General features: G+C 40.8%; 1 protein-coding gene across 1 annotated transcript in view; it reads left to right on the plus strand.

Annotated features, from left to right (window-relative positions):
• SLC44A1 (solute carrier family 44 member 1) overlaps positions 1-23,848 on the plus strand; it is a 110,559-nt gene extending 86,711 nt beyond the window's left edge. Inside the window, exons 7-16 of the mRNA XM_087822794.1 lie at positions 1,128-1,217; positions 5,399-5,538; positions 6,718-6,904; positions 7,863-8,028; positions 8,792-8,948; positions 9,657-9,740; positions 14,864-15,001; positions 18,364-18,600; positions 20,695-20,775; positions 23,720-23,848. Coding sequence (XP_087678920.1) covers positions 1,128-1,217; positions 5,399-5,538; positions 6,718-6,904; positions 7,863-8,028; positions 8,792-8,948; positions 9,657-9,740; positions 14,864-15,001; positions 18,364-18,600; positions 20,695-20,775; positions 23,720-23,743 — 1,304 coding nt within the window. The 3' untranslated portion in view covers positions 23,744-23,848. The remainder of the gene's footprint in view (positions 1-1,127; positions 1,218-5,398; positions 5,539-6,717; positions 6,905-7,862; positions 8,029-8,791; positions 8,949-9,656; positions 9,741-14,863; positions 15,002-18,363; positions 18,601-20,694; positions 20,776-23,719) is intronic.
• The last annotated feature ends 471 nt before the right edge of the window (positions 23,849-24,319 follow it).

Here is a 24,319-nt window from a genome sequence, read left to right on the forward strand (position 1 = left end):
TTTTTTTATATTTGACATGCTCCCATCTGTTTTTGGTTCCTGTTTATTTATTGCAAAAGCGAGTGCCTTAATAATATTACAGTCACAGAGCTTAACCATTTATTTGGCTTTGCAAATGGTCCCCAGAAGCTTGACCATTAGCCTGGTTTTACGTAAAAATTATTTGGTTTCTGAAATAGTTGAATACTTTTACCAAGAAAAATAAATCTAAATCTTAAAAATAGTGATAATAATGTTAAGCCATTGGAATTCCAGCTTTTTCTTGGAGTGGTTCTCTTTTAAGGCTTGAGATCTTTGTCCATTTGTTTGTGAAGTGGCCCTTTCGATAATTAAAGATGAACAAATTACGATTTCAAAAACAAATTTCCCCGTAAAAGGGATAAATCCTCCCACTCTTTTTTGAGATTTTTTACTCAACATTTTAGCTTGTTGGAATCTAGCTGGGGATGGGTACAAGAAGGGTTGGCTAAATAACTCCATCGAAGCTTTGCTCCGTTTTGAAGAGCTTCCTAATCAGGACCCTGCCCCCAGTTGAGGAGTGAGGCCAGATGAATTTTGGCTTCGGTAGGCTTCAGGATACTATCCCACAGGGTCAGACCATCTCGTGGAATTTTAGGAGAGAGACAACCAGAAAAAGATAAAATACCACCTAGTTCATTGACCAGCCATCAGAGAAATTGGTCCTGAAATGCATCAATTACTCAAGGAAGCGTAGCACCTAATTTAACTGATCTCTCTCTATGTGTGATAATTTTCCTGGTCACCAACATGACATGTCATTCTCTGCACTTTGTGTGTTGGCATGTGTGTTTGCATGTGAGTTCTGATGCCTTTCTGTGGTGAATCCACAACAGTTTCGTGCTGTTTTTGAGTCACCATGTGCATTTGCATGTACCCTTTTCTGTGTGTATAAAACCACAGTTAGGTGCCTTTGGCTTCAAGTGGCACAAGTACCAAAGTCAAGGTGCAAAAGCAACCTGTTTCCTTTTTTACCTAAATTGGGGTCATGACGTTGTCAGTAGCAACAAATTATTTCCCTAGGAGATAGTAGTTGAAAGAATTTCTCTTTATATTTTCTGGTGTTTTCAAATAATATTCTACATGTTCTCTCTTTATCTCCCCTGCAGTTCTATCCATGGTTTTGATGGTGATAATCAGGTATATATCAAGAGTACTTGTGTGGATCGTAACAATTCTGGTCATACTGGGTTCACTTGGTAAGCTGCTTATTTCTTTGGTTTTCAGTAATTAGAATTGAGATTAAAGATTGCTTCTGACACTCCCTCAATTTGGAACTACTTTGGTTATTTAAAAAAAAATTTCTGCTTGTGAATTAATTTAAACTGTAAAAAGACTGGTAAGTAGATTACATTGAATCAGGTCGCTGTGAGACCAATAAATCAAATAAAATGGTGAGATCATTAGCACATGGAGATTCTCTTAAGGGGCTAACTTTTTTTTTTTGGTCAGTATTAATTTGGGGGGAAGAACCCAGTAGGAAAGACAGCAGCTGAGGCTCCGTTTTGTTTCCAGCTCTTTAATTTTCACTGATTCTTCCATTGTTCCTGGCCCAGCAAGTGAAGTAATCCTTTCCTTTTACCTGCCTCTTTTTAAAGGCCTGAAATAACTGTTCTAAGGTGTTGAACTTCTTTCTGGTTGAAGAGTGTCCCTGGCAGGATAATTGCTTGTGTGTGTTTAAAATTTTATTACTCATTTTTCTGTCTGTCGACATTCTATTTTGTTTCTTTGTTTTATTTTACTGTTTGTAATGAACCTTTCTGGGCTTTCTGTATTTATCATCTCCTTTTTAAAAAAAATAATTTCCCCTTCCCGGTTATAAATGTGTATCTAGCTACCTTCATGGTAGAAAATAGAAATATAAAAAAGAAAATAAAACTTTTATTTTCACATGCTACATCTTCTCTTTAAAGAAGATTGTTTGCCTTTTAAAATTTTGTAATTATTTTTACCCCCTTCTCTCAGTTAACCACTGTTAGCGTTTGAAATCCAGACCTTTTTCCTCTGTGTGTGTGTGTGATATAGTTTAGTAGGGGAATTTGCCCCCATTACATTTATAATTGTAACTGGTATGTTTGGTTTTACTGATGTCATCTGTTCTTAAATTTATGCTTTCTTATTTTGTTTCCCCGTCTTTGCTGTATGACCTGTTTTCTTTGGTTATTTTCACCCTTGCTTTGGATGTTATATATTTTATTTTTACTTCAGCAGTTGGTAACTTAAACATTTTCAGAAAATATTCTTTAATCTAGAACTCTGTAATTATTAAATGTTGCGTTGAGATGGTATATGTAGAGTTTTTCCGTACCTCCTTTTAATTTAGCATAAATTTTTCTGCCTTTCCCCCACTACTTCCTTCTGCCCACTTCCACTTTTAGCCCTTATAAAATATGAGTTTTTGTATTCAAATTCTTATTAAAGTTAAAATAGTATTTGATATATCTTTTTAAAGAATTTTGCTTAGCTTTGCCTTGAAAAGTTTCATAATTATATTTAAGTTTTCCTGTCCTACTTTTAGGTCCTGTTTTCCTAAAGCTTCATTCCTGACTTCCTGTTTCCAGCTCGTCGTCGTTTTAGCTGGAAGCTGGAATCCAGTACCTTATGCATGACAGATTTGAGGGTTGTACATATTCTCAGTTCTTGATTATGTAAGATTGTCTTTGCCTTCACATATGAGTATTGAATTTGTTGCATATAAAATTCTTGCGGTACCGTATGTTCCCTGTGTCTGTCTTTTATTTCAGAGAACTTGGAGAGCAATACAGATTTTGTTCCTTTGCGCATAACCTGTCTCCCTTACCTAGATGTTTATGTACTTTTTAACTTATCCTCATAATAGTTTATAATTTTTATCTAGTTCTGAATATTAACCAAGTTTGCCTATGATCTCTTTGGGGGGGTATCTTTTTCAACTCTGAAAATTTTTCTTTATTTCTCTATTTGAGTATTGTTTCTGTTCCAGTGGTTTTGTTCTTAAGATCATTGTTCATTCGTCTGTGGTCATCTTCTAAATTATCATTTTAATCCTTTTGTTATTTTCTTCACATTCCAGAAGAACCCTTCTACTTTATCTCCCGTATACTGATTCAGCTTTCCCCACTGTCAGTTCTGTACCTGACTGCCTAACTTTGTTATTTCAGTTTAATCTTTTTGTAGTTCTCCCACTCTCAACCATCTTTCTTTTCATTTCAGTTTGTGACCTTCATGTCTAATAGTGTTTTTAGATGGTTTCGTAGTCAGTTCGGGCTGCTATACCAAAGTCTCATTGACTCCGTGCCTGATAAACCACAAGCATTTAATTTCCACAGTTTGGGAGGCTGGGAGTCCAAGATCAAGGCACCAGTACTTCATTGTCTGATAAGGTCCTGCCTCCTGTTTCTGGCCACCTTCTTGCAATGTCGTCACATGGCAAAGGAGTGAAGGAGCTCTCCGGGGTCTCTTTTTAAAGGGCTCCACTCTTACAACCTAATCATTCCCCAGAGGCCCCACCTTCCATACCGTCACACTGGGGGTGAGCTTTCAACATGTGAATTTGGGGGGGGCACCCAAACCTTCAGTTCATAGCAGATGGATAGTTTCTATAATAAATCTAGATTTGATTCCCAGGTTTGCTACTTATTAGGTATGTGACATTTGGCATGCTGCTTACCTCTCCTAAATGTCAATCTTATCATTTGTAAAATGGAGCTAATGCCCACTTAATAGTATTGTGGCAATTAGATTTGGTTGCGTCTATTGCACAATTCTAGGCACAAATGTAAATGTCTAATAAAGATATCTACTGTGGCCGCCGTAACATCCTTCTTGATGTCGTCGTGGTTGTCTCATTCTGTGTCCTCTGAACTTCACCCTTTTTCTCATAACTTTATGTTCCTGTTTATAGAGAATGTGTTTTCTTCCATTTTTTGAGGCTATTAAACAGGTTTTTGAATAATTTTCTTGTACCTTCAAGATTTTAAAATAGAAGTATTTCCCTTGCTCTGAAATATTTTTCGTGGACTTATGGTTGCCTGGGTTTGTTTACTCATCTTCAGGAGAAGAAAATTCATGTTCATTATCTGCCAGCAGGTAAGGGTGCGGACTTTGCCTTGGACCCCATTTACTCTTTACTTGAGTGGAGGTAGAGGTTAGGATGATTTGCACAGATCTTAGTCAGTTTCTTATTTCCCGGGCATTTATCTTGTACACACACACACACACACACACACACACACACTCTTCTACTCTGCATCTTCCATGTCCTTGCCATGGCCTCCAAGGCCTTACCGTGTGACCTGGTTGGTCCCCGTCTACCTCGGTGCCCGCTACCCACATCTCTTACCTCAACCCCCTTGCCCGTTGCATACCCACAGTGGCTTCCTCCTATCTCTTTTGCTAGGCATGGTCCTACCTCAGCATCTTAGAATTTACCTCTTGCCTGAAACACTCTTTTCTTAGCTTCATAGACTTCGCTGCCCTGTTTTTTATTGTCTTTCTCAAATTCATCTCACCAGTGAGGCCTTGCTTACCCATCTTATATAAAATTGCAACGCTTTTCCAGTGCCAGCACTTTCTATCCCTCTTCCCAGGTGACTTTCTTCTTAGACTTTATTTGCTATGTTTTCATTTTTTTCCCTATTTTTGTTTTCCCATTGCTATGTAAGCTTCATGAGGGGTGAGGGTGGGAACTTGGTTTTGTTCACTGCTCTATCCCCAACACCTAGGACAGGAGATGCGGTTAGGCACTCAGAATATTTGCTGAATGAACTGAATGAAGGGTTTGCCTCTGTCTTCAGTCTAGTTCTCAGAATCTCTGAACCAGTAATAGAGAGAAAAATTTCCATCCCTAGCACCCACCGCTATCAAAGATTTTTCTGTCTTTGTTTTTACCTAGTGGGAACTACTCTTTTGATCTTCACTTTTTTCATTGTACAAATATTTCATCAGCTGCATGACTGTCGGTGCTTGCTGCCGGGGTGACTGTGATGAGTACAGCAGAGAAGATCTTTGCCTTCCTCGGCGTCATTGCTGATTTCTATGACCCCCACTTGCTCACTACAGGCCACCCAGCTTAAACTGATGCTGAGGCCCTCTTTGTGACCAGTTCCTCTTGAGGGTATCTATCTTTATCAGCTTCAAAGTCAATAATAAATACAGTTGAAGGAAGTTTATTTGATATACCGAAAGACTTCATATATCAATGTGGAAGATGGTAGTGGAGTAATTGGAGATCACTTTATGCTGGCAAAAATGTTATAACCACACACCTCCCAGCCAAGTGGATTGCTGCTGCATTAGTCCCTTGATGATGCATGGGAAGGGTCCAGGGTCCAGAGAATTGAGGGTTTGTCACACATTTTCGTGTGCTAATTATTGCAAAAACAATTGTTTTTTTCTCCAGGTGGCACTGGTGTACTATGGTGGCTGTATGCAAAGCAAAGAAACTCTCCCAAAGAAACAGTGATTCCTGAACAGCTTCAGATAGCCGAAGACAATCTCCGGGCCCTCCTCATCTATGCCATTTCCGCTACAGTGTTCACAGTGAGTATAGGTCCAGGTGTCTGCTTTTATTTACAGGAGATCGTTAATGGAGCGGAAACTCACCTCTAGGTATCGAGTGCCTAACCTTGACCCCCGTTAGGCGAAACCTCTGTCCCACAGAAGGCTTCTGCAATTGATGAGTGCTGTTGGTGCAACGTTTTGCTCCGCACAGCCTGCTTTTTGAGAAGATTTTACTTAGACTATTTACATTAGCATTTACTAGTAGAACATGTTTTTTATTGTCATAAGATAATGTAATTGCTTTTTAAAAAACAGTTTTTTACTGTTAAAAAGTATGTTAAGAAATAAGTCACCTCGTCATTTCATTTACTTGTTTACTAATTAGTTCCTATTTTCCTTTTAAACTTTTTTTAAACAACATTATTTCAGAAATATAGGTGAGCATTACTGCCTAACTACTATACAGTAAAGTTACTAATTAACATGTGGTTAAATAATCTAAACTCATATCTTTGGCTCCGCTTCTCCTCTCTGAAAAAAAGAAAAAAGATATCTCCCTCTGCTTCTAGGTATAATCCCAAGCTTTTTATTGAGCATTAAAAACAAAACAAATAAATAAATAAAGCCGTCATAAAACCATGTTGCCAACATATGTGTTTGTTATTACTGTACAAATATTTATTAATCAACTTTTAAGAGCAATTTTTATACCAGGTGCCAGGGCGGGAGGGTGGGGGCTGGTGAACGAAGGGTGAATCTGGCATGGACCCTGTTCTTAAGGAGCTCTTGACACAGGTGGGAGATGAGGTTCAGATACCTCCAGTGCTCCTGTGGACATGGCATGTGGTCCTCTCCCCTATTTTTCAAAGTGACAAGCGTGGACCTATTCAAATAAAGTAAGTGTCTCATCTTGTCTGGCAAACAACCCATTCTGATTTGTAATGAGTGGAGAAAGGAGAAATTAGAAGAATTCTAGGATTTAATAATAAATTGAGAAGTCCTTTCATTTAGCTTTAAAGGACATTTTCAATATACCATTGAAAATGGTAAGTGCTGCAGTAGAGATACAGTCTGATAAAGGATTCCTGGGATTCGGAGAATGAAACTTCCACGTTTTAGAATGGAGGTGTTATGGTGAAAATGTCCACCATTGTTCAGTGTCAATTTTCACAGCTTAAAGCGGTAACTGAAACCTTTCCCTCCATTCTCCGCACACAGGTTATCTTGTTCCTGATCATGCTGTTCATGCGCAAACGCGTTGCTCTCACTATCGCCTTGTTCCACGTGGCTGGCAAGGTCTTCATTCACTTGCCGCTGCTAGTCTTCCAACCCTTCTGGACTTTCTTTGCTCTTGTCCTGTTTTGGGTGTACTGGATCATGACACTTCTTTTTCTTGGCACTACTGGTAAGAAGACATGTTGCTTCTTTCTCTTAGCAACAAATCTGATTCGTATTAAAATATTTAAAACATCAAAGAGATATAATTTTTCAGACATTTATTGACTGACGTCTAACACCCATTAGAACTGGCAGTGGTTATGGCTCTTCAGTCGCCTGCCTTCTAATCATGAATTTTAGATCACCCTAGCAACGTGAGTGTCAGCCAGGTAAGGCCTGAAAATTGCATCCTGGCTTTGAGATTGTCATGGCTTTGAAGTGAACTCCTGTACTGCCTCAGACATTTAGATCCACTCTAAGATGAACGAGTTAACACAGTGCCACTTTGGAGTTGCCTCAAACCCCAGTTCTAGCTAAAGATCAAATTGCTTCCTTGGGATTTTCTAGTTTGGAAATGAACTGAACCTAGCTAGAGCTCCTATTGATGATTCAGTTCATAGACTCTCAGATTTGCGTGTAGCCATACTTAACATCAAAGGTTCCGACTAAGTGGAATTAATTGTGAGGAGTAGTGTAAGGTTAGTAAACGTGTGTGTAATTTCTCTGGCCTTTTAACACGCACCCACCACTTTCATAGAATGTGAATTTCTGTACTTTGCTAATAATTTAAGTCTGTAGTTATTAGACAAGTAATAGCTCTGAAAAAAATTCAAATACTTGAAAATCCATGCCTAAACTAAATAATTGATAATGTGGTAAGAACTATGTTCAAATAGAACGAATTTAAAAAGCTATATATCATGGCTTTGGGGGTAAACAAATTGCTTATTAACTATATAATGTTTCCCTTCACAACTTCTCAAGTGATAATCATTTTTTGCCCTTTAATGAAGGAGCACTGTGATCATAAGTTTGTGGTTTGAGGGTAGGGACTTGTGGTTGGAAAGTCAATCTCTTAAATTTGATAGCCCTATGTTTGGTTTATACTTTATGTGATTCTTCGTCCCTTCCTTGACTTTCCCTAGGCAGCGCTGTTAAGAACGACCAAGGCTTTGTGGAGTTCAGAGTGTCCGGGCCTCTGCAGTACATGTGGTGGTACCATGCGGTGGGCCTGATCTGGATCAGTGAGTTCATTCTAGCGTGTCAGCAGATGACTGTGGCCGGAGCGGTGGTGACGTACTATTTTACTAGGTGAGGATTTATACTTGTCTGAAAACTTAAGATCATCCAAGTGATTGTGCCTGAAGGGAAAGGAGCTGCGGCTTGTGAGAATGTCATTTCCTTAAGAAGTAATTGGAAGGTAATATGACAAAATGTGATAGTCGATCATTCTGGGAGGTAGGAAAACGAGAGGGGGTGATTTTTTTCTTGATACTTTTCTAAAACTTTTCTCCAAAATTAATCAGAATGGCAGGCCCCGATAGAACGTAAGTTATGTCTATCAGAAGAGTAAATCTTGTAGTAGTGCCTTATGCACTTTTGCTTTAAATGCAAGTCCATCAAAGGAAAACAAGCCTTTTAATTTGTTCGGATCAGAACAACTGTGTGGCTCCCTTCCCTAACTTCAGCGCTGAGTGTCGCTGTAGGCCTTATCGTTTCCCATTGTAGTGAGGTGCCAGGTTCAGAGCAAACACCTTTTGAAGTTCCATGTTCCGACTGTACAGTTAACTCCGTAAGTATTTACTAATCAGAGCTTTCCAAGCACAGTTTTATTTAACTTAAAATATTAGCGCGTAAGAGTCCCATGGAACTACCGTAGGGAAATGAAGCATTAATTTTATACGGTCCGTGTGTAGCATTTATGTTAGTTTTGCATTACTTTGCCATTTTTGTTATAAAGCTAGAATATGGAAAATGAACCCATTTTTCATTGCATGGGACTCTAAACCATTCCTGTGTTTCGCCCCTGGGCTAGCCTTTGTTTTAATTGTCTTTTTGGTCATTTTTAAAATAGGGATAAAAGGAATTTGCCATTTACACCTATTTTGGCATCAGTGAATCGCCTTGTCCGTTACCACCTTGGTACTGTGGCCAAAGGATCTTTCATCATCACATTAGTGAAAATTCCACGAATGATCCTTATGTACATTCACAGTCAGCTGAAAGGAAAGGTAAGGGGAAAATACTTTTCTGTTGCTTTCCGTGGGCACACACTGGACCTCACTTCTGCACATAGTAAAGCACCCAGTGATGTCATGTCCAAAGCTGCGAATATTTTCTTCAGAGTCCTGGCCAAGTGAAACCCAGTCCTTCGTCCCTCGCCCCCCCACTCTCGCACACCTTATACTCTAGCAAAATCCGTGTCATCACTGGTTTCCCCAAGTGTCCTGTGCTTCTCTTCCTCTGTGTCAACTCACACACTTTCCTCCTTAGAACCTCTTACCATCCTTGACTGGATATAACATGCATTTCAGCATAGCTCAGTTCAAATGCCACCTCTTCTGAGAAACCTTCCATGATTGCTCCCATCTCCCAAATGATGTCTCTGTCTGTTCTCTACTCTCATAGCACTAGTATCTATGTCATATTCTGATTCTAACCTTTTTTATGTTTAGCATTTCCAACCCCCCTCCTGGATCGTAAGTTCTTTACTGGTCTTCTGTACCTCACTATATCTTATATGCAATAGGTACTAAATAAATGTTGGATTGATTAAATCACTCACTACATTTTAAGGAAAAAAGGTATGTGGAGGCTTTGAAGCATAAGTAGTGATTTTTAAAATTTTTATTTTTCTAACAATTGGAGTATTCTTTATGATGGTGTAATTCTTTATTGTTATTATTGTTTTAATTATTTCAACTTTTTCTCCTTTCCAGGAAAATGCCTGTGCTCGATGCATGCTGAAATCTTGCATTTGTTGCCTTTGGTGTCTTGAAAAGTGCCTCAATTATTTAAATCAGGTAAAATATTTTAAAAATAAATCTAACATCCATTTTCAAAGTCAGGTTTGTCATTTCCTCTTTCAAGGTAAAAGAATTGAGCTTAATTGAAAGGTGTTATGTTTTTCCTCATGGTGTTTTACATTGCGCCTTGATCAAGTATCTCTATTTCAATCACATTCTTATTTTTAAAAGTAGCCTGTGTTCTTACCAAGGCTCATTATTAATTAATTGTGATACATGGGTAAAATATTAGGGTCCATATCTCAGGAAAGACATTTATCTCTTATGCCTTAAATTCCCATCCTCTCATCTTTGATCGTCCCTAAGAACTTGTCTGCTCTTGCCATAGTTCTTTCATTCTATAAAAATAACTAAATAAAACTCAGAGCGAGCCAGAGCAAATAGGTCTTTAGGCCACACAATACCGGTTGTCCACGGGCCACCGGTTTGTTGCTTCTGCTTTAAAGAATTTGGAGGGTAAGAGTAAAGAAGAGTGTTGATGTGAAGGTAGGGCAGGCCAGAGTCGTTTTGCAGCGCAGGAGGAGATTCCTGATCCCAAACTGTGCCCAGTGCCGCACTGCACGGGGATACAGCTGCCTTCAAAAAAGAGCTTTAGATTTTTTAAATGAGCCGTTCAGCATTTACAGCATAGGTGTTAGGGTTTTGCAAATAAACAGAGGGAACTGTGAGCCGCTCTTTGTTTCTGTAGGTGCCTATCTTAATGTGGCTTGAAGGTGACTATGTATCTAACCTAACCGGGAGAATTCACTTCAGGTAGAGAGATTGTTACGGCCAGAATCTGTTTCTCTTCAGCATTGGATTACTCGTAAGGCCGTGGTTTACTTTGGCTCTGTTTGAAGATAGTACATTTAACACTGGAGGGTAGCTGCTGTCTGGCTGATAAGCTCTTAAGATTATATAAAGCCTTTCTCTATATAGTAAAAGTGGGAGTTGTAGAGGATATTTTTTTGAGTACCACCAGCTGATACTATACTAAGCACTTTATATATGTATAATCACTTCCTCTCCACAACTCTGTAAGGAAGGCTCATGTCCCTGTTTTATGGGTGAGAAAATTGAGACTGGCATCTCATGACAATCACAGAACCTAGAGGCGGAGGAAGTTTTCAAATCCAAGTTCACCCAGCTCTCACCTTAGTATTACACTGGCTCTTGTATAAATATATACACATGGGCTTTTTTGTTGTTTTGTTTTAAATACGTTTTTATTGGTTTCAGAGAGAGGAAGGGAGAGGGGGAGAGAGAAACATCAATGATGAGAGAATCTGTGATCGGCTCCCTCCTGCACGCCCCCTGCTGGGGATGGAGCCCCAAACCCCGGCATGTGCCCTCACCGGGAATCGAACCTCCATCCCCTGGATCATATAGGTCGATGCTCAGCCACTGAGCCACACCGGCCGGGCTGTATACACATTTTGTGCAATATAAAGAACACTAAATTATGGTTTATTATAGAGAGTAAGTAAACATCTCAGATTCTCACGTATCATGCTGTAATCGAAGACAAGTGGTTTTAAAGCCAATCTCTTTAATATTTGCACCATCACTTTAATTCTGATGACCCCTAACAAATCTAAAAACTTACAGCCAAATGGAATGAAATCTGTGGTATAAGTTTGACTTTGTGCCCCCTCTATCTCTCACTCAGAATAAGAAAGGGGTCGTTTTAATTGCCTCTTCTCCTCAGTTAATTTATAATGATCCACACGGAGTTGCACCTAGCCTATTTACCTTTTCCTGCCATTGCTGTCTAGCTTGCCCTTATTGAGTTATTATGTACGATTTTAAATTTTAAGAGAATTTCTAGGTCCTTAAGTGAGGAAAGGACAGAGGAATGAGACTGTGGAGGCTGTGCTCCGGGACAGATGGCCAAGCAGGTCTGAGTTACCTGCGCGGTGACCTCTGTCCTAACATACTTATTCCACTTGGTCACTACTTTCACTACATCCTGTCACACGGAAATGCTATCAGTGTCCAGTTGGGCTAATAGGCATCCTTTTAAAAGGATTCCTGGGTGGTGATCAATTTTTATCTTGCTCTGGGAGTTAATTAGTTCCAGGCCTATGTCCTGCCCGAGCAGACGTTGGGCACAAGAGAAATGTTAATCAGTGATGTCTCTGTGTGCGGTTTAGCCCGAGACGAGATCAGGACGGCTGTCAGGGAAAGCTGCAAAGGACTCCGAATTTCTTGAGAGCCTTAGTGTGAACCCTTTTAGACTAGGAGGTACGGAGGCGGAGAGAAATGTTATTGACCTGCTGTGGTCCGTAGCACATTTTTCTTTCTGCAGAGATGACCTTGACCTTTGTGGATCACACACGGCTCATCTAACTGCCTTGGGAGTGGGAGGAAGCTTGTAAAATACACACTTACTGTTTTCCATTTGGTTGAATGCACAGATCTGTAGGAATATTGTCAAGGAGGCTAAATGTCTATGAGCCTCCCTGACCCTGGCACTGAGGAGTGGAGAAAAGAAATCGTTCCTGCCTCCTTCCATGTCAACAGATGAATGTGCTTCTGCTCTAAAAGCAGATGGGGTGGGTGGGGCGGGGTCCGGAGAGAAGAAAGCAGCAGCAGAGGAGGAGTAATAATAGTTCTCAAATAAACTGACGCTTCTGAAAATTAATGAGGGCAACAAAAAAGCATCTGTAGTTCATTGGAAGTGTTGGGCCTGCTCCTGGAGTCAGCTGGTCTGATGAAAACAGGAGGGATTGGAGGTGTGTGGATCCTCTCTTGCACGCGCACACACACGCACGCACACATGCACGCACGCACACTACCGTGGGGTCTTTTCCTGTGGAAAAACTGTTATTAAATACAGTTGACCCTCCATATCTGCGTGTTCCATATCCAGAGGTTCCACATCTGTGTATTTAACCAACCGTGGATGGGAAACACTGGGGGAGGCGGGGGGTTACGTTGTTGCTGACGTGTACTGTGTAGTTAGGCCTGTGATGGTTGCATCTGAACTTGAACATGAACAGATTTTTTTCTTGTCATTATTTCCTAAACAATACAGTGTAACAACTAGCATTTACATTGTATTAGGTATTATAGTAACCTAGAGGTGATTTAAAATATGCAGGAGGATGCGCATAGGCTAGATGCAAATACTACACCATTTTATATAAGGGACTTGAGTGTGGTCAGATTTGGGTATCACGGGGTGTCCTGGAACCAAACCCCTGAAGATACCGAGGGACGACTGTAACTGGTTCATCAGTCTCTTGATCATGTCTTAGAATAGGGGCAGTGAATATTTTTGGCTCCGTGGGCCATCTAGTCTTTCACAGTTGCTCAGTTCTACCATTGTAGCGTGAAAACAGCCACATACGATCTATAAACAAATGACCATGGCTGTATTTCGATAAAACTTTATTTACAAAGTAGGCAGCAGGCAAGATTCTGCCCACGGGCAGTTAGAGGACCCCGGCTTTAGAATAAATTGCTAACTGAGGTTTTGTTTTTGTTTTTTGGGTTTTTTTTTAGTGAGGACATAGGGATCTGGTGAGAACTGGGAACCAGTTTGGGCTTTTTGAGAATAGTTCAGACGAGGGTAGCTCTGCGTCGTTTTTCAGCAGAGTTACTATTGCACAAGATCAAATGTATGGTCATTTTGATGTCATTGAGGCACTTGGCAGAATGTTTCAAAAGGGGCTTTGTCAAAGGTGAAGAAAGTGGGCCACTGCAGTTAGGCAGTTAACTCTTTGGTGCCTGCTATCTCTTAACTGGTAAGAAGCACTGAGATGACAATAGGAGAGAGCAAGCGGCAAATGAATGCTGAGAAAAACTTAACAGTATGATTTCTTTAAAATACTCTGTCTACTCACTTTTGAGATAAAGAGACCTGCAAATATAGTATAGTCATATATTCTGAGAATAAATTGCCTTAATTTGTGCGACAGAATTTCCTGTATTAAAATCCTACCGTGTTTCTCAAAGAGGGCCGTGATTTCCTTCTGCCCCCTCACTGAAAAAAGTTTATGAACCTTAAGTAGCCATCTCCTCAGTCCGGCACTCTTTCCTTGGCCCTGAAATGCTCTGCATTTTTAATCAGTGAATTTAATCATATAAAGGCAAGTTAAATTTTTGATGAATCAAACCTCATCTCCATCCCAGGTTCCTAATAACTAACAAGCGTTCAGGTGGAACATTCATCGATGTCCCTCGCTCGGTGTCTAAACCTTTACAGACCGCGCAGTGTAACGTCAGCCCTTCGTGTCCAGCAGTTTCCCGGCAGCCTGAACGTTTGGGACCCACCAGTGATTCCTGAAGTCGGCACTAGGCCAAAACTTCCGAGGGACCAGCAGTTTCAGTCACAAAATCCATATACTTTGCTAAGACTCAGACATATTTGATGTTGAGTACTTACTCACATTTCCTGGGAAATGTCAATGCTATTCTAAAATGTCATGTAAAAAAGGGGGGGAGAAATATCAGTCTGTGACTAGTGTGTCAAAAGAGGGCAAGGGGCAGCAGAAGCAGGTATCATTGAATAAAAGTATGTCGCCTGGGATTCGGTACCGCAAGGGACAGAAAGCCAGCTCAGTCTGACCTAAAAAGAGAGAACCGGGGAAGGGCTGTTTTTCTCAAGTGAGAGTTCAGGTCCTGCACCAGAGTGGAGGGGTATGAAGCACTGAGCAGCTGACAGCGACGCTGCAAGAGCTGTGAGAGGTGACAGCAGGCAGAAGGCACCAAGGAGGGGAGGGTCCGTGTTCCAGGTGAGACGGCACAGCAGGCCGACGCCTTCACGTGTGTGCGTAGCTGTCAGAGCATCGCCGAAGTGGTGCCAGGGCACCGCGGGCATTCACGGGGACCAGCCTGACCCGTCTAGGAGACGTGCAGCTGTGTTTGAGTTCCTGAGACGGAGGGGTTCATGGATGTGGGAAAGGGTAGCATCGGTTTTTAAAGAACTGGAACTAAGCCAGCTGAGAAGTTCTTTTTACCGTGTAGGTGTGGTTTTTTAGTATCTCATATTTTCTTGTGTTTCATCTTACCCCGTCTCACCAAAGCCATGGGTTTCGTTGTGAAATATTTCTACAAGCTGTGCTTAGTTATGCTTGGTTTCTGTCGTAACAAAAGTCACAGTTATTGATAAGAATATCGTGTTTGCTTCTGCCCAGAATGCATACACAGCCACGGCCATCAACAGCACCAACTTCTGCACCTCAGCAAAGGACGCCTTCGTCATTCTCGTGGAGAACGCGTTGCGAGTGGCTGCCATCAACACGGTGGGGGATTTCATGTTATTCCTGGGCAAGGTGAGACCAAGTGTGTTATCTGAGACATATGGTACCTTTTTGCATATACATATAAAATTAAAGACCAATATATATATATGTATATATATTTGGTCTTTAATTTTATAAAACACCTGGCCCACCAAAAAACTAAAAATAACTTAATATGTAACAAGTACTTACAAAGCCCTTAGTATATGTTAGTCACCTTTCTAAGTATTTTACATACATTGTGCTCATTTAATCCTCACAACAAATTTGTAAAGGAAGGTCTATTGGGATTGTCATTTTACAGGTGGGGAAACTAAGGCACGGGGTGGTTAAGCGTAACTTGCCTATGTTTCTCCCTACGTGTTTTGAAGTGTAAAGCATTAAGTAACAGTTGGTGTCGTGGTTGGGGGTACTGCATCTGGAGCTTGACTGCCTGGATTTAAATCCTGCCTCTTTCACTTACAAGCTGTGTGACCTGAGGCAGGGTGCATGACCACTCTGTGCCTCAGTTTGCTCATTTATAAATTTCGGTTGATAATAATAATGCCAGCTCCTTAGGGTTGCGAGGGTTAAACTGGTTAATACATGTAGTGTAAACTGGTTAATATATGTAAGACATTGCTTGATACGTTATAATTCTAGCTGTCGTCGTTACTATATATAAACCCCTTTAAAATAGAGCTATTGGGGAATGCGACATAACCATCCTTAAAAGTGTCTGAGAAGAGATCATTTATTCTATACTATTAAAATCTGCAAAATAATAAATAACATTATAATTGGATTTTATTGTATCTGTATTTCAAACCATAAAATACTCAGAAAATCTGAGTTAAGACACCACCACTATAACCTATCAGTTTTATATATTGCCTCCCGGTGTGTTTTCATAGGCTTATGTCTCTGTGGTATAACCATCACAGCACACACACCTGTTTGTTCTGCCCTTTCCACGTCACATTATGTCACACACGTTTTTCATATGCTTTGATAATCTTCATAATTACTCGTCATGATGGCCAGTATTCCATCAAATGCTGTTCTTAAGCACTCCTTGCTGCTAAACACTTAGGTTTCTCCAGCCCCTGTGCGTTTAAAATGTTTCTGAAAGGAAAAAATATTTGGTGTGAAGAGGCATTGATAGCACTGTGTGGTTTCAAGTTCTTAAGCAACTGTCATCCAAGAGGAATTCTAAAACTCTGCAGTTATTTGGAAAATTTATAATTAAGTTTACATTATGACTGTTGGATTTGTTTTGCCATGTTTTTACAATCAGAGATTTTTTTTTATAGTAAGGATTGAATGAGTTAATCCATGTTAAAGACTGAGTACAGTGCCTGACACTTATTAACTGTTAATGTTGTTTATGTACTAATTTATGTGCTATCTGACTAATTCTGGGAGGCTTCTGATTTTTTTATATCTCACATATTTCTCACTTATCCCTACTGCTAAGAAAGATATGAAGCAACTTAAAATGAAAACATATATATACAGAGCAATTAAAATAAAAGGAAAATTAGAAGCCATATGGAGGAATAAATTATAGTAAGGGAGAAAATTGTAGTAAGTGGCAACATTGGTCACAATGGTGATTTTAGTGAACTCTGAGATACTTGCTGCATATCAGGTACTCAGGAAAGTGGTTTATGGAAAGGATTATATTTGACCTCCCGTTTAAGGTGAGTTATTACTGTTATCTTCATTTTCTAACAGCGGAAACCAAAGTTTAGAGACCTAGTGAATAGGTTGCCCAAATTTAGAGAACTGGAGTGTGGCAGAGCTGGAGTTCAAACTCAGGTCTGTCTGACCTCCACGTTTTTAATCGCCATGTGCTGTAATCGCTCCAGCTGACATTAAATTTACCCATAGACCTTTTTAGAAAAACTTCTGATTGCCTAACCCTAATGATGGTAAACCACTGCTAAAAATAATTTTAAATAAAGAAAAATATATCATTATTTATAAGTTACCAACTGTAAACAGTCTACTGCCTAACCTTAGAGAAATGATGGGAAGCATCGTCAACACACTATTATTCGCCTATAACATCATGTTTTTTATTAAGAGTTTATAATATTATAATGTATATAATACAATAAACAAAAACACAGAGTAAAACTGCTAGACTATCACAGTGCAGTTTTAAAATGTGCATAAGAAAAAGAATGAAAATATGAAACCCCTCCCCCTATTTTACCATAAGACAAGTATGCATTCATTTTATAATGAAAACATATATATAGAAGATAAAGTGACCTTGGGCAGGGCGGCCGGCATGTTTCCCCGTCTGTGGATGTTTGCCGTGAACCATTCATGGGGTTGTGGGACAGCTGAAATAAAATGTGCTAAAAACAAAACCCCAAAAACATGTAAAGTGCTGCGGCATCAGAGTAGGTGGGTGGTTCATGACAATAATCATGTTAGTTCTTTCTTTTATTCTTATGGGTGTTTTTTGTTTGTTTTGTTTACCCTCACCTGAGGATATTTTTTCCACTGATTACTTTTTAGAGAGAATGGGAGGGAGGGAGGGAGGGAGGGAGGGAGGGAGGGAGGGAGGGAGGGAGGGAGGGAGGGAGAAATATCGATGTGAGAGAGACACATCAATTGGTTGCCTCCCAACCGGGGCAGGGGGAACAACCCTGCAACCCAGGTGCATGCCCTTCACCAGGAATTGAGCCCGAGACCTTTCGGTCCTCAGGCCGACACTCTAACCACAGAGCCACGCCAGCCAGGGTTATTCTTACGGATGTTTTTGGCAAGTCCTTTTCTCACAGACAGTCCAAAGTCTAAACTTCGCTGCAAATTATATTGAATTTACCCCATATTCTATTTGAAATAAAGTATAAGTATCCAACTGTAGGAGAATAGTTAAATAAATTTTAAATCACCCATAAAATGAAATTATGTTGCTGAATAAGTATTTATGAAACATCTATAATGATACTATAAATATTAATGAAGAGCTTTTAATGATTTGTTTATACAGTACTATTTCATAAATGTAAAAATGCTTAGAAAAAAATCTGCAGCAGTACCCTGAAATGTCAGTAATTTTCTTCTGAGTGCTGAGACTGTGCGTCATTTTTTCCTAAAATACGCGTAGTACATTTATCTTAAGGATTGCCACAGGTGCTCACTAAGGGCAGCTTTGGGAAACAAGCATAACATTTGGAAAATCTGATTATTTTTAACATCAACAAGGATGATTTTTAAATTTATATCACATGATAGACATGTATTACTCTGGATCATGCTTTCCAGTCTGAGGCAGAATGGACTCTGCAGCCGTCGCGTGTAAGGGTCACGAGAACTGTACGTCTGCAAACGATGAAGGGCGGTTTTCTGCAGCAGGGCGTCACGCTCACGTGTGGTCTGCGCTCTCTGCCCAGGTGCTGATCGTCTGCAGCACGGGCTTGGCGGGGATTATGCTGCTCAACTACCAGCAGGATTACACCGTGTGGGTGCTGCCCCTCATCATCGTCTGCCTCTTCGCTTTCCTCGTTGCTCACTGCTTCCTGTCCATTTATGAAATGGTCGTGGATGTACTGTTCTTATGTTTTGCCATTGATACGAAATACAATGACGGGAGCCCTGGCAGAGAATTCTATATGGATAAAGTGCTGATGGTAAGTTCCTCGGATGCCCTCCGCTGCTTGAGGGGTCGGCATGCTAATGAAGTTCAACCTGTAACGCTCGCGAACGAGGGCAGTCTTGGGGGAACCGGGAAGGAGGCCCTCTTGGCGTGGGTGAGACCGCTTCAGACCCACCCGGCTAGAGCGACACCCGCTGATAGGCCTGAGTTCACGCTGTGCCACTCCGCTGCCCCCTCTCTCCGGGCACACGATTCGAACGGACTTTTTAAACCTGACTTTTAGCCCTTGAATTAGAACGTTCGGCCACTGATGTTCTGAGCGCGCATTCCTGAAGTGCGGCTCAAGGACAGAAAGCCTTATTTCCCAGGCTGTCGTTAAGCACCCACCTGCATTTCTCCACCTGCCGCCTTTCCAAGTGTCACTGCTGTCAACCCCATTAAACTCACTATCCTAAATATGCCAGGCCAAATTAAACGCCTTTTGTAATGAACATAGGTGAGCGGACCCGGGACTGGTAGATTGTGTAGGTTTATATTATTCAAGATCTGAACCTTTACACAGGTATTACGTTCAGAGTCGTTATGTGGCTTCTGCAGTTTCCCTATATCAGAACCTCATTTAAACCTTTTTAAAAATTTAGAAACTATATTAAATGGATTAAGTACTAGATGCTACAAAACTAAAGGTCCTTTTTACTTTTTGAACCCTCGCCTGAGGATATGTTTACTGATTTTTAGAGAGAGGAAGGGAGAGAGAGAAACCCTGGTTGGTTGCTCCAACTAGAGATGCAACCTGGGAATCAAACCGGCAGCCTTTTCGTGCACAGGATGACACCCAGCCAACTGAGCCACCCGGCCAGGGCTTAAATGCTTTTTAATGATAGTACCTGGCTATTAAGCTGTGAAATATTCCTACCTTAAGAATGGATAGTATCGCCCGGCCGGGCGTGGCTCAGGGGCTGAGCGTCGACCTAGGATCCAGGCGATCGGGTGTTCGATTCCCGGTCAGGGCACATGCCCGGGTTGTGGGCTTGATCAATGATTCTCTCATCATTGATGTTTCTACCTCTCTCTCCCTCTCCTTTCCTCTCTGAAATCAATAAAGATATATTTTTTTAAAAAAAGAAAAAAAAGAATGGATAATATTGAAGACTAAACATTAGCTACTGAAAATAACAAGTCATCTTCCAGGAGCATGGTTTTAAATTTAATTTGTTTAAAATAAATAACTATATATATATATTTTTTTTTAATTGCAAAATTACCCAATGAGTTAGCCAACCTATTTGGTACTAATTATCTCTCTCACTGAACACCTCATCAGCTGAATTTTGGACATTTTTAAAGTGGAATCTGGCCCCTGATAATCACGTCTCTTTTGTGATTAAGGCGTTTAGGAGAAGCGTTTATTTTTGTTTTGAAGCCACGGGTCAAAAGCAGAGTAAAAAAGACACTTTCCCTCCTTTTAGTTTTCTCTGCAAGAATGGGGATATTTAAAAGAAGTGTTTTGACAGGATAGAAACGTTTCCTTAGGGGCAAATCCCATCTCAGGTGCTCCTGACCGCGGGTTCGGGTTGTGCCTCCCCGACTTCCAGCTTTATGGAGTAATTCCAAGTCCAGGTAGACTTTTCCTTAACAGGGCTTGTTTATGGTTTGGAAAAGCAGTATCCTGTGCTTGGTAGTATCGATGCTTTCTTTACCTTCTGGGTTATTTTAAAGACGAGGCTTATGGGCTAGAATGTTTTTACTGTTCCATTTAACCGATATATGGAAAAAGTAAATCAACAAATGAAACAATATTCTCCGTGTGGGAAAATAGTCCTTTTTTTTTTTTTTTTTTTAATATTAAGCATTTTCTTTTTGGACTAGAACACACACTCTCTCATAAGCGAGCTTGTCGCAATGAGTGAATGGGGAAAAAAAAAGATGTCATAGCAACAGGTCGCAGTTCATTCCCACAAACTTAGCAGCTCTTATGTGTGGTAACTAAATATTACTTATCGCTAGGGTTTTAGGCCATCCGTTTACCAATATTGAATAAAAAATACGAATGTCCTTTAGCATTTACCTACCCCCCGAAATGTGAGAGGATCTAAGAAGGTAATGCCGTCGGGCCCCTGTTTTGCAGGAGTTTGTGGAGAACAGTAGGAAGGCCCTGAAGGAAGCTGGTAAGGGCGGTGCTGCTGATGCCAGGGAGCTGAAACCCATGGTAGGTGGCGAGGAGGCCTCCCTCCCGGAATTCCACTTTCACTTCCTCTCCCTGTCTGTCTTCACCGACTGCACCGCTTCTGGAGAAGCTCTCGCTGTGTGCGTCACGCAGGACGTGCTGCTCTTTCTGTTTGTGTGCCTGCCCATCACCTGGGTGGCAGAGTTCTTGTCCGGACTGAGGCCACCTTCTGTAGAAGTAAGCTGAAAGGAACGCGGGGCCGCTGCAGGAGGGCCGTCCCGGCAGGGTCGGGACAGTCTTGTCCCCGGGGTGAAATTGCTGTTTTCTATTTTTTAATTTTTTTTTCTCCTTTGTAACCGTCCGTGGTTAGTTTTCATTGGGCCGAACCTTTGGTTGCGCACTTGAGCTGACGGTTGGATTTTTTTTGTCGTTTCGGAAGGTGGTAAGAGCGGTTCCTTTCAACTTGCTCAAATCCATACTCTCCCACTTTTCAGCATTGGTTCATTTACGTTGCTGTCTTTCCCCCTTTGCTCGCGTTTTCTTCTGTTGCCTGGATTCTACTTGCTTTTTTTCTCAAGCTGTTTTTCAGTAGCAAGCAAGTCTGTTTTCATCACACACATTTTCCACTAAATAAGACAACCTGATCTTCTCCAGCCTCAGCTGAACTGTGAGGATAAGTGGCCCCTGGTCCGTGGTAGATATATTCTAACTTTCATTTGGGGAAGGAAAAAACAAAAAGCAACTTCAAGGTAATCGGTGTAGGAGACTCCTGGGCGGTTTTTTCTCGCCACGGGCGTTCTCACCGCTGCATAACAACAGACGTCTCTAGCATATCTCGGCCTAATTATTACTAGTTTTACAGATGTGTTGTTCTTAAATAGCATGTTTACTTCAAATATTATATAATTGCCTATATCCTTAAACAGCAAAGTTTAAATAATGGGCCTTCCAGTTGCATATAATATCCAGCAGGATGAGGTAAAGATTCTTTATACTTTAATAAATGTTTTGATTCAGAGCTTTCCAGCACAGGAAATACGTAATATAAAGCAAGCCCATGTAAGTGTGTAAGAGTAAAGGAAATGAGCCCATTTAAGGGGAGTGGAGGAAGCTATATATGTATATGGAAAATAATTGCATATTTAACCTGAAGTCTTAGAAGAGTGTTTAGATACAAACTCATTCCTCTGTATCTGCTTCCAGTACCCATTTTGGTGATGCTCCTAATAGCTTTGATGATTATAAAGCAAAATTTCAGTGTTTAGATGCCCAAGGCACCGATCACTCTAGTCATAAGTAAAAGTATGTAGGCGCCGGTTCTGTAGCTCTCAGTTTCAAGTGCGCATCAGCCAGAACTGGACTGAGTGGGCAAGGGACGCCAGCCAGCAGCCCCTCCAGTCGGGGGCCTGGCCTCCCTGCCCCGTCTTTTGTACCCCTCCGACCTCACGCAGGCCGAGGGGGGCGGCAGTGGAGGTTGTGTCAGCCCTGTGATGGCTTGGGGAAGTGAGGAAGACTCCTTTCTTACCGCTGCTCGGTTGTCCTAATCATTGAGGAAATAAGGTTCCAAGCCTCAGACTTAAAAAAGATATAGAAAATCTTAACCGTTGCCCCCGTTTCTGTCTCTCCAGTGGTGGAAGCTGCCACTAAATTATGGCGCAGTCATAAGCAGTTAAAGAGAGGCAGAAATAATTGGAGGTTTAGGACTGGCTAGTTTGACCGTGTAATTGATTGGCGTGTCATTCTGCATTCTTGAGGAAAAGACGGATGGATTGTGGTAAGCCAGAGTGTAAGAGCACCTTCTCTTACCTAAGCCCCTAATTCATAATTCATAATTATGAATAACACCAGGAGAACTGCCCGGGTTGTGCGGCATTCTCCCAGAAGCCAAAAATGGAGAAAGATTTTCCCCCTCTAATACTGCCTTCAGTTTTAAATTAATGTCCCTTAACTCAAACAGCGCATCAAAATCTTCATTCCGTTTTTGCTTTAATTTTTTTTGGTCATTCATCAATTCATTGCTTGCAGATTAATGGCAAGTCCCCAAATACATCTTTTATGTGCTTTGTTTTTACGGTGCTTTGGAAATTGTAGCATTTGGTCCCTAAAAATGACGTTTCAAGTGGTTAAAAATTTCAGGAGAGAAGTGTGAAATGGCGCTCACAGGGTAGTTAAATTTCTTAAGCCCCTCAGTACCTCTGACTCTTACCTCTTTTCCGCAGTGTTGCCGGCAGGGGCCGACCCCCTGCAGCTTGCACGCGTCCCTAAAGAACCAGCCGAGAAATTCCCCCTGAGCTTTGGGGACTGGTGGAATCTAGTATTGCTTCTTTGTATTTGCTCAGTTTAATTCACCTTATTGCCTTAGATGGAAGTTCTTGAGAGCGTGTCACGCCTCGTTTGCCGTATTTGTAGAAACACTGCTGTTTGAGTTGACTGCCTACCTTTTTCCTTATGGGATATTTTAATTTAGGGTTTATTTTTAGCCTATAAAATAACATTCATGCAAAGGAGGTTTTAAATTTTCCTTTTCACAAGGGGATCATTGAACTGAATATAAGTACTCCCCGTTTTCCTCTTGGACTTTTTTTTTTTTTGAGAGATCCTACTAGGGAAGGAAACTTTGAAGGTTTGTGAGGTCTCTCTCTAAATCTCTGAAAATGAGTTTAGAAAAAATCACCAAATGGGATGTAGAGGTTTAAGAAAGAGACGCCTGGCCACCTGCTTGTACAGGAAAAAAATCTACAGAGGAAAGAGATTTAAAAACCTGAGCAGTCTAGCAGCATGGGCCGGGGAAGTATTCTCTGCATAGCTCGGAGATTTTCCAGAAGAGCCGTGTGGTTTCCAACATGCATGTTTCCCTGGGAATATTGGTTCAGGGGAGACAGGATTCTCTGTTGCTGTTTGTGACCATCTGTGCATTTGTAACATCGTTGTGATCTCCTGCTAATGGTAATTTTCTAAGATGATACTGTATGACTTTGTTTTCTAGGCTTCGGGAGCAAGTTCTGCTTGAACCTAGCCGACCGTGGCGGGACCCATTGACATTCCAAAACAATAGTACACATAACTGTGTGTGTGTGTGTGGGTGTGTGTATATATGTATATGTATGTGTGTATATATAGGTATATGTATATACACACACACACATAATCAGCCAAAATCAGAGAAAAGGAACAGGGATTTAATACCTTTTTTATGCTTATTTTTGTCAAAACATGTAACTCCTTTCATACGGGTGGCTTTTACAAGGCAACTGCCGTCATTTAATGTTTTCAATTGTAATTGTCTTAATGGAAATGTTAAGATTCATATCTGATTAACATTTTTAACAACTTAGAGGAGATTTTAACTTTAGTTATTTAAATTAGGTGAAATTATTGTACCGAATTCTCTGTCTAAAAGTTTATTCAGGGGCGATTTCCCTGACGTGTGCATAAAAATCAAGATCTTATTTTACTGATGCATAAGTCCTAGTGGGACCAGACTAGGCATGTGCTTTCAGAGAAATAAGGAGTTGCTCCAATCAGTTTTCCCCAATCAAAGAAGCCATGTCATTTTACTTTGAGAAACACACACGTGGGCCCGCTA

The sequence above is a fragment of the Miniopterus natalensis genome, chromosome 12, assembly GCF_054644295.1.
Source record: "Miniopterus natalensis isolate mMinNat1 chromosome 12, mMinNat1.hap1, whole genome shotgun sequence".
Taxonomy (NCBI): Eukaryota; Metazoa; Chordata; class Mammalia; order Chiroptera; family Miniopteridae; genus Miniopterus; species Miniopterus natalensis.